Below are 11,260 nucleotides of genomic sequence, written 5' to 3'. Positions count from 1 at the left end.
TATCTTTTAAATGTTCTCTTTGTATCATTAAAACAAATAATATATTCAACATTCAACAAAATAATAGATTCAATGGATGCCAAATAAATTTATTTTGCTTACATGAGCAATGGAGCTAGAAGAGGAACTGACACTGTGCATTTAGAACATTAACTTCGCTCTAAAAGCTATACATCTAAGCAGTGGTTACTCTGTTTAACCCATTTCATGTATTTTATCTAGGGCTGAAACAATTTATCAGATTAATCTATTATTGAAACAATGTCAACAAATGTAGTAATCGATTAGAGAGACTCTAAAACATGCCTTTAGTTCACTTAAAGCAGGAATTATACCAAAGTTGTAATATATATATATATATATATATATATATATATATATATATATATATATATATATATATATATATATATATATATATATATATATATATATATATATATAAAATAAAAAACTTCTCCATCCAGAAGTCCTCTACTGCTGCATCAATGCTGTATTGTAAATTATAAACATGTTGTTCACATCTAATTGTTGGTAGGGACTAGTAGGTCGGTCAAAGGTGGATGGTTGGACAGGTTGCAGAACAGTATTAAGGTCAGAGTTCAGTCTGAATATGGCGCATTTCGCCTTTTTTTAAATGTTGATGCTGTAATACACCATTTTTTTTTTATTGCATCTGCAAACTGTCCGCCTCTGTGTGCGCGCCTGCCCTCAGAGCGTCCATGTGGAGCTCAGACAGAGAGGATGCTGCTGCTGGAAGAGACCACCAGTTGCGCTCAGCCTGAGAGTGGAGCCTCCCTCCCCTCCAAGCATCGCTTCCTCGACTTGTTGCCTCGTTTCGACTAGAAGTAAAGCTCCCGTTTTGTGGCGAAGGAAGAAGAAGGTTTCCTCTCTAGGAGGGAGGCTGAAGACAGCGCCATGAGACGGATCAATGCGCTCCTCTTTCATTTACGTTGTGAATAGCAGGAGGAAGAGAAGCGGAGTTGTTGGTTTGGAGGCGCAGGTTACGGTGGTGTTTTCTCACCAGCTCTGTTTTCTGAGGAGGTGAACCATGGTGGAACTTGAAAAGGAGGTGCTACCGCTGCCCCCTCGGTACCGGTTCCGAGACCTTTTGCTCGGGGACTGGCAGACCGATGACAGGTAAGATACCAGCCTGCCTGCGTGGAGCTTTTACGCACGGCGCGCTTTTATCTGTTGCGCATCTCTGAAACCACAGAGAATCAGGATGAAGAAAAAGTGGCCTGCTGCTCCTCTCTTAATGAAGTTAATAACATCCAGGGATTACTGTTTCAAGTTTTTTTTTAGCAGCTTTAAACCAGTTGGACGTTATAAAGAGTTACACATTTCCCTATGTGTCACTAATGTTATCTGCCATCAACACACCACCTCTGGGCATATTCAAATTCATGAATTTGAAACCAAAAGGGAAATAAAGAGCCAGTATCTGGATAAAAAATGTCTACATGGTGCGTTATTGTTACAAAAAAAAGGCTGGGTTTGGAAAAAACAAGTAAATAAACGACAATGAGCAACCAGAAGCAGAATGAAAACAGTCGGGGAGCTATTCTTGTCTACTTCCCATCTCTAAAGGCTAAAAGTACATCTGCCACCTTTAATGGAAGCTCTGGACATCTGGTAATTAACCCTAGCCTACAAACTATTTGCAGGGCAACGTTTTTTGACGTGCTGGATGAAATCAATTGCTTTAATAACCTCATTTTTCTTTTGCTGCCAAATGGAAATTTTTATTCCCCCCTTACCCAAGCCTTATGTCTCTTGTTGCTAGGTGGAAACCAGGACCAGAGCTGTTGCTTGTGGTCTTGAGTGGGTGTTTTAAAATCAGATAATTGGGCGAACTTGCTTGCCAGCCTGTAGGTCCAAACATTGCCACACAAAGCAGGAGTCCTGTTTAGATGTCCACCTGACATAGATACACTCTGTTCCTCTCAATGCAGCTTCTGGGTCTTGGTTATTTGTTTTACATAATGATGAGGGAAAAAATGCCATGCAGTTTATCTCCTTCCTGACCTGTGGGTCACCACTAGCTGCTCAGCGGAAGGCTGAGCCGCTTTGCTGTCTCTGGCTGTGGCTCCTGTGGCCTCTTGTAATTTGTGAGCTTCAGCCCAAGGACTGATGTTCCATTGCAGGATGACTTGAGAGATCTGATTTGTTTTTTCTAAGTCAGTGAGAAAGGGAGGGATTTTCTATCAGGAAAATTACATCATCCCTCTGAAGAAGAGAAAAAAACATGTCTAGTGAATGGTCACAGTGTCATTTGAACTACTACTGCCACCATATTGAATGCTTAAGACTCTTTAAATTGATCCTTTGCTGGCATCCCTTTGGTGGCGTTGCTTTTTTTTTTTCTTTTTCTTTTTTTTTGGGGGGGGGGGGGGTAATTTGGTATGAAGGACCAACTCTGCCATATTTAAAAATAAATACAGAAATAAATAAATGCTCAATAAATGTATAAGCATACAATTAATTGCCAACAAAAAAGTGAGACATAAATGTATATAACTCTTAATTAGCTTCTTTATTTATTTGCCTTTGTAATATTTACCTTATTTATTTTTCTGTCCTTTATAATCTTCAACTTTATTTTTTAATTACTTATATTTTTAAGTATTTATTTATGTGCATGTTATTATATTTCTGTCTGTTTTATTCTTCCATTGTATTTTTTTACCTTAGTTATTTCTTCGCTGCTGTTTTTTCTCTCTGCCCTTTTTACATTCCTCTATGCCCTTTTTACATTTCTCTCTGCCCTTTTTACATTTCTGTATGCATTTCTATCTCATTATGCAAATGAGGAGGGGGTGTGTCCTAGAGAGTCAACTTCTGCTCATTGGTTGGCTTGGCGGTCCATCTTCTTAACTCACAGAGCTCAGAGTACTAAGTTAAATGTTCTCTTTTCTGTTGCTGTTGTTCAATAAAAGTACGTTTTAAGATCATTTGAGGCGAGAATATTATACTTTTAAGCATCACCATATGGCCCATTCACAGATTTAATGCGTAATTTAAAAGAAAATGTGACGAACTTGAGAGGACCGCGGCACCAGCGGAGCTCCGAAGCGGACGGCAGCCAGGTCCGACCACAGCCCATCTGCAGCGGCCCTCTCTCGGCATAGCCGTGTGTGAAGCGTGTTGGTTAGCATTTTACTACATCGGTCGAATCTACAGGAGGAGAGTCTGATGTCGAGTCTGAAGTCAGAACTTGAGTAGGGACTTTGCCAAACTTTGCCAAATACAACAAAAAATTGCCATCATAGCCTGGCTATAGACCTGGCTGCCGTCAGCTTCGGTGCTCCGCTGGTTGCCACGGTCCTCTCAAGTTCGTCACATTTTCTTTTAAATTACGCATTAAATCTGTGAATGGGCCATATGGTGATGCTTAAAAGTATAAGGTTCTCGCCTCAAATTATCTTAAAACGTACTTTTATTGAACAACAGCAACAGAAAAGAGAACATTTAACTTAGTACTCTGAGCTCTGTGAGTTAAGAAGATGGACCGCCAAGCCAACCAATGAGCAGAAGTTGACTCTCTAGGACACACCCCCTCCTCATTTGCATAATGACATAGAAATGCATAGAGAAATGTAAAATGGGCAGAGAGAAATAAACAGCGGCGAAGAAATAACTAAGGTAAAAAAATACAAAGGAAGAATAAAACAGACAAAAATATAATAACATGCACATAAATAAATACTTAAAAATATAAGTAATTAAAAAATAAAGTTGAAGATTATAAAGGACAGAAAAATAAATAAGGTAAATATTACAAAGGCAAATAAATAAAGAAGCTAATTAAGAGTTATATACATTTATGTCTCACTTTTTTGTTGGCAATTAATTGTATGCTTATACATTTATTGAGCATTTATTTATTTCTGTATTTATTTTTAAATATGGCAGAGTTGGTCCTTCATACACTACAAGGTAAAGGGTGTTATAATATTACATGTTGTTACTGGTGAAGATTTTCAGTCATCCAGGTCCTAGTCATTCCAAAAAAAAGTTAAAAAAAAAACAAACCACAGGAATGTTTTTTCAAGTTTAAAGACATTTTGCTTCCAAACGAGAAAGCTTTCTCAAAATGTCCATTCAGGCTTATAGAGTAGACCAAAAAAAAAAAAAAGCCTTGTCATTCCTCAATTTGCATATTTTCTAAACCATCACAAGGCTTTTGTTTGGTCATTTCTGCACATACAGTGGTTTGGTTTTTAACTTTTTTTGGAATTAAATGTTATAACATTTCTTTTATAATTCTGGTCATAAGATTTATTTATTTATATATTTTTTATGGTAACATAAATTATAGTGCTGTTTGAGAATTTTGTGGCTGTTTTGGTATTTTAAACTAAAACAAAATATTGACGTTTTAGGTATTTTGCCCAGACAGATTTACTTGTCTTTGTCAAGCTTTAGTCTGTCAGATCACCAAGCAAATTGTGATATCTGATAGGGATGTCCCGATCCGATGAAAATATTAGATATCGGTCCAATATTAGCCAATATAGGATCATATTGGGCTGCATCTAAAATCGACAATATTTTCATCCTAATAGAGGCCCTTTGCTTCTGTTTGAAGTTTTTGAAACCCATTGGCTAATATTACATGGGTCATTTGTTCTAATAGGTTTTGATGTTTACTATTGTTCCATAAGTGTTGTAGAATTCAATAAATAGAGGCCCTGTTCACAAATTGACAAAAAAAAAAAAAAATGAGACAAAAGTAAATGTACACAGGAGTGGCTGGCTTACCAAAACTACAGCAAGAACACATCAATAAAACATCCGGGGGTCACAAAAGAACTCAGAACAACACAGTCCAGATGTCAGTTAAGCTTAGAGTTCATGATTCATTCAACATAGAGGGAGACATGGTGAAAATGGCATTAATGGGAGAAATCTGTGGTGATAACCACTCGTTTTCAAAATTCTTGGTATTCTGGGGAAAAAGAAAAGGGAAAAATAGATCTGTAAGAGGATAAGACAAAAGTAGAAGTTGTGCTGTTTTTTTATATCTAGTATATTGCTATTGGCATTTCAAGAAATGAACAGGATGCTCAAAGTTTAACAAGGCGGTGCTGGGGTGGCCCCTGTCTCTGGCCCTGCAGTTGTCCAACAGTTTCCTCTAAAACTTTGTCAGGCTAATTTACTCTGTAACGTTAATGAAACATTTGGACAAGCTGATTTTCACAACCATAACTCTGCAAAAGTTCCCCCCCCTTATAAGAATATTTGCCTGTTTATTGAGATATGCAAAATTGGTACAATCTTGTAAAAAAAAAAAAAAAAGGTTTGCTTTATTTCACCTATTTGGACTAGTATTTACTTGACTCTCTGGAAAGCTTTGCTTCTCAGTTACAAGTTCATGCTAGTATCAATAATATTTCTCAGTTCACATTAGCTGAAATTAAACAATTTTTTGTAGGTTTCGTTTTAAATGAGATTCTAAAGATAATTTAATTTCAGTTCAACCTGAGACTATTTTGTCTGTTTGTGCCACCATATTATCTCCAGTATGTAAGTGCATATGGTAGTAAAAAGATGGTACAGATGTGACCTTCATAGGAGCAAACCTACAATTGCCAGCAGATGAGTTCCCTGGTTATTGCTGTAAACAAATATGGTGCAGAACTGTAGACATATTTTCAGCAGAAGATTCTTGTACCAGCTGGGGTTGTTTTCGGCCTAAGGGACTTGGTGGCTCACTGTCTCTGATTTCAGCTGTGAATTCTGCATCATTGCAGCGATTTCTTTTATAAAATGAGAAGCCATCTGTCTGAAAAAACACAGCTCAAATGAGTCAGTACTATAACCAGTAAAACACATTAGAGAGACAGTTTGGAAGCCGTACAATCCTACTCAATGTTTTATGCTCAGATGATAAAAATAAAAAAAAGTAAAAATATTTTGCATCCATTTTACATTTTGACTCTGCAGCATGGGTTGTACAGTTACCTAAAATGTCCTATTTGAATTTCTGCATATCTGTCATTCTTTTTGGCTAAATATTTGCTTGTGCTGGAGCTGTCAGCACGCACAGATGCTGATATTCCCACAGTTGTGGTGACGGGAAGAGTGGTCAAGCAGAGGCCCAATGTGCTGATGTCAGTGCCTGGGGAGTAATCACAGCTATGAAATGGACTGATTAGAGGGAAATTGAGAGCAGTGATTGATAGTGACAGAAACTTAATTACAGCTGAATCACACAGAGTTTATCTGCCTTGGTCCATAAATCTAGGAGTACTATTCCTCATTTCAAGCATCCTTCATTTTGGTGCTTTTCCTCAGATTTCTTTTATCCAATAGGAGTCCATCCAACCGCAAACATCAGAATCTCAGTATGTTTACACAAAAGTTATCTCCCTGACACACATGGCTGCACTGCTTCAGGGAAAAAAAAAAAAATCTTACATCACTCAACACAGGAATACCTCTTCTGTCACCCTTAGTGGGCCCAGTCTGCTCCTCTATCCTCTCCCTCTGGGTGTGTGTTTGTGTGTCTCGTTTATCACCCTTATTCAGCGCTCAGCCCTCCCTCTATAACTCATTTCTGCATCTGAAGAAGCTCCAGATCTGTTGTTTTTTCTCTCTCTCTTTTGAAAACGACTCCAGAATGACTCTCAGTGGGATGTGATTTTGTTTGAGTTTTTATAAATGAGATTTTAGTGTAGAGTTTGGGAAGAATACGTTTTATTTAATGACTAATTTCACACTTGGGTATCTATTCTTTCTAGTGGAAAATTTCTCCATGCATTTCTTAAAACCTCTTTTCTACCTCTGCTATGTACAGGTGCTGGTCATAAAATTAGAATATCATGAAAAAGTAGATTGATTTCAGTAATTCCATTTAAAAAGGGAAACTTGTATATTATATTCATACATTACATACAAACTCATATATTTCAGATGTTTATTTTGTTTAATTTTGATGATTACAAATGACAACAAATGAAAATCTCAAATTCATCATATCAGAAAATTAGAATATTACTGAAGACCAATAAAAACAAAGGATTTATAGAAATGTTGGCCAACTGAAAAGTATGAACATGAAAAGTATGAGCATGTACAGCACTCAGTATTTAGTTGGGCCTCCTTTGGCCTGTATTACTGCAGCAATGCGGCGTGGCATGGAGTCGATCAGTCTGTGGCACTGCTCAGGTGTTATGATAGCCCAGGTTGCTCTAATAGTGGCTTTTAGCTCTTCTGAATTGTTGGGTCTGGTGTATTGCATCTTCTTCTTCACAATACCCCATAGATTTTCTATGGGGTTAAGGTCAGGAGAGTTTGCTGGCCAATTAAGAACAGGGATACCATGGTCCTTCAACCAGGTACTGGTAGCTTTGGCACTGTGTGCAGGTGCCAAGTCCTGTTGGAAAATGAAATCTGCATCTCCAAAAAGTTGGTCAGCTGCAGGAAGCATGAAGTGCTCTAAAACTTCCTGGTATGTGGCTGCGTTGACCCTGGACCTCAGAAAACACAATGGACCAACACCAGCAGATGACATGGCACCCCAAACCATCACTGACTGTGGAAACTTTACACTGGACTTCAAGCAACGTGGATGAAGTGCCTCTCTTCTTTTCCTCCAGACTCTGGGACCTTGATTTCCAAAGGAAATGCAAAATTTACTTTCATCAGAGAACATGACTTTGGACCACTCACCAGCAGTCCAGTCCTGTTTCTCTTTAGCCCAGGCAAGACGCTTCTGACGCTGTCTGTGGTTCAAGAGTGGCTTGACACAAGGAATGCGACAGCAGAAACCCATGTCTTTCATACGTCTGTGTGTGGTGGTTCTTGAAGCACTCACTCCAGCTGCAGTCCACTCTTTGTGAATCTCCCCCACATTTTTGAAGGGGTTTTGTTTCACAATCCTCTCCAGGGTGCGGTTATCTCTCTTGCTTGTACACTTTTTTCGACCACATCTTTTCCTTCCCTTCGCCTCTCTATTAATGTGCTTGGACACTGAGCTCTGTGAACAGCCAGCCTCTTTAGCGATGACCTTTTGTGTCTTGCCCTCCTTGTGCAAGGTGTCGATGGTCGTCTTTTGGACAACTGTCAAGTCAGCAGTCTTCCCCATGATTGTGTAGCCTATAGAACTAGACTGAAAGACCATTTAAAGGCTTTTGCAGGTGGTTTGAGTTAATTAGCTGATTAGAGTGTGGCACCAGGGGCCATCAATTTTGAACCTTTTCACAATATTCTAATTTTCTGATATGATGAATTTGAGATTTTCATTTGTTGTCATTTGTAATCATCAAAATTAAACAAAATAAACATCTGAAATATATGAGTTTGTATGTAATGTATGAATATAATATACAAGTTTCACTTTTTAAATGGAATTACTGAAATCAATCTACTTTTTCATGATATTCTAATTTTATGACCAGCACCTGTATTTTATGCAATAAATTGAATGAAATCTACCTTTTATCTTTTTGGCATATTTGACCAAAACATAAAAGCAGCTTCATCTCTGTGATTTTGAATATCATTAAAAGATTAATTAAAGTCCAAAAGTGGAACTCATATGCTTGTATATCTGCAGTGGGGCTGCATGATGAAATGGGTGTCAACACTGTTACCTCTGTGCAAGAAGATCCTGGGTTGGGATCCTGGCCTTGGGTCTTTCTGCAGAGTTTCCATGTTTCCCTTTGAATGTTTGTGATCTGGATCATCCTTCTACAGTTCAAACACATGGCTGTTAACTAGTCGATCAGCATTGTCATTCAGATGAGTATATGTATCCCTGGTTGTTTGTGCTGTGTGTCTGTGTTAGCCTGAGGAAACATGTCCAAGGTGAATCCTTGCTTGCTTTAATCCAAATGGCCACTTTTGTTATGCACCAGCCTTTTGGAACTTGTACGGATAAGCAGCTATAAATCATGTTTATATCTACTTTGTATTACAAATCTGTTTAATTTCCATTATTAAATTTACAGAAATAAACACTGGCAATCTTATAATAAGGAATATGAGTTAAATTTTTGTATCTAAGCTGCATCTCAAATATCTTTTCTGTATACCTCTGCAGCAATGTGAAAACTTCTACTGAGAGTTTGTTTTGTTTTTTTTGTGAGGCTGCTGTTCCCATTTCTAGCGTCCCGTAATTTTGCATTGGAAAGGATCAGCGTGCAAATTCTCATCCTTCTGTTGCAGAACTTTCCAGGAAGAGAGAACATTCTGGTGTCTTTTCTGATCAGACCAACATTTATATTTTCTGCCTGTGACTCAGAGGCTTCTGTTTGGAGGAAATGCCAGATGACTAAACAATTAAGTACAAGTCTTCTCTAGGCTGTTAAGGATTTTGAGAATAAAACAAGCTGCTCTGTTTTTACCTCAATCATTTTCAATCATCCTGAAATTGTTGTGTTATTGTTGTCTGGTTTAAGATTTTCCAACCTGATGCCAGAAGCTGTCGCAATTTACAGAAACAAGGTCGTATCCTGCACATGATGAATCTTGGGAATGGTTAAAACTTTTCTTGATAAAAATCCAAACTTATCCATTTGCAATATAATAGAAAACTATTACTGGGTTTCCACACTTGTGCTCTTTAAAGAGCACATAACAAGTCCATAAATGAATACATGACTCTCATCTGAGATTGGCTTGTATGACTAATTTGTTAACTGAAATTCGAGAGAGCTTAGAGTGTTCCAGGATTACCATACAAATTACAGGCTTCCATCCCTAAAACAATTTCTTACTGGATGTCGCCTCCACATCTTCACTCAACTGCCCTCTCAATTGGTGCTAAACCATCAGTTTTTTTACTTGACTCTTAATTCTTTAAATTTGGTCTTGATCTAGCAAGGCCAGTGTGGAACATGAGCCCTCAATAAAGCCAATATTCATGTCTGTTAATGTAACACTTGGAGCTGTTTCTATACAGAAAGTCGTGGATAAAATGGTGTTGCACATCCACTTATTTTGTGAGCAGCCTTACTTATAGCATACTAATTTGATAAGTTAATTAGGCATGTTGTCATATTTCATTTTGTTTTAAATAAGTATTAAGTATTAAATGAGGAAAAATGAGCTTTTATTTTTAACAGCCATTTTTTTTTGCAAAGGTGTATTTTAACCCTTAAAAAAATCTTTACACCCTGAAATTGGATTTTACCAGTCTGTTTTGTAGTTATTTGTCCAACCAATATTTTTGTTTAAAACAATCAATTTCATATAGTAGTGTTTGTGAACCAATCCGTATTTGGTAAGGTCAAACCAATAAAATATGGTCCCTCTTACCAAAAAAAAATTGTTGTTATGTGTATCAACAGTGAAAGCTGGAGTTGGGCTTCAACCAGCAACCCTGCAGCTGCAGGACAGAGTCCTGCAGAAAATGCCACTGATACCACTAGGTCCATAACTATTACACATTACAATTAACTACAGCAGAACATTTAGATTTGTAAACAATCAGTTGGCATTTGTATTGGTTGTTTAGTTAATCATTTAAATTGGTTGATCCAAAACCAATATCTTGGTTAGTTTCTGACCAGTAAATTGGTTAATCTCACCAATATTGGTTTTACCAAATAAATTGGTCCTTTTTCGAAACAATCCATTATATAGTTTAGAGTTACAAGTAACCTTTGGATAAAATAGCTACAAAAAGTTAGAAACTTGTTTAAACAACAGAAAATAGTCAGGAACAATCATGACCAGATGTCAAATAAGTATTGAGTATCTGCTACATGTTGGTTTAAAGATACAGATTGGTCAATGCGGCCAAAAAAGAAACCTTTGTCTATGAAAAGGTAAAAACACAATGTATGAGGAGAGTCAGAAACTCCCCAATCTTCTTTATCTACCTACTGGTGAAAGCTTTCAGAGGGGCAGTTCCTGCGACATGTATGACTGTAGAGAAGGAGCATACTCCTCAGACAGCTTATCAATCCAACATAGAGCAACATAGAGACACTGAGGACAACCACACACACTCATTCTCATGATGCTATAAACAGTGAGAACCATGCGTTTACTCCTATTGACTTCCATTGATCTTCAGTCATTTTAAACCCTATCTATGCCCTAATCCTGACAATAACCCTAAACTACATTCACACCTTAGCCCTAAAGCTAACCCTTTGCAAAATAACTTGTATGGCCAGGAGAATATTCTCATTTTACAACAAACTGACCTCACTTTGCTAGTAAGTTTGGCGGTTCTCACTCAGCTGGCCAAACAGGAAAAACACAGTTACGGTACACCTAAGGTTACTTTAGTGCAACCAATTAA

At 37.5% G+C, this 11,260-nt stretch overlaps 1 protein-coding gene across 1 annotated transcript in view; it reads left to right on the top strand.

The window, feature by feature from the left end:
- The first annotated feature begins 695 nt into the window (after window positions 1–695).
- LOC119794843 (potassium channel subfamily T member 2) overlaps window positions 696–11,260 on the top strand; it is a 51,775-nt gene continuing 41,210 nt past the window's right edge. The window contains exon 1 of the mRNA XM_038302552.1: window positions 696–1,140. Coding sequence (XP_038158480.1) covers window positions 1,052–1,140 — 89 coding nt within the window. The 5' untranslated portion in view covers window positions 696–1,051. The remainder of the gene's footprint in view (window positions 1,141–11,260) is intronic.

This window comes from Cyprinodon tularosa, unplaced genomic scaffold (assembly GCF_016077235.1).
Source record: "Cyprinodon tularosa strain WSP-4 unplaced genomic scaffold, ASM1607723v1 ctg495, whole genome shotgun sequence".
NCBI lineage: Eukaryota > Metazoa > Chordata > Actinopteri > Cyprinodontiformes > Cyprinodontidae > Cyprinodon > Cyprinodon tularosa.
Note: the sequence above shows the minus strand (reverse complement) of the source record. Positions and strands in the feature narration are given on the sequence as shown.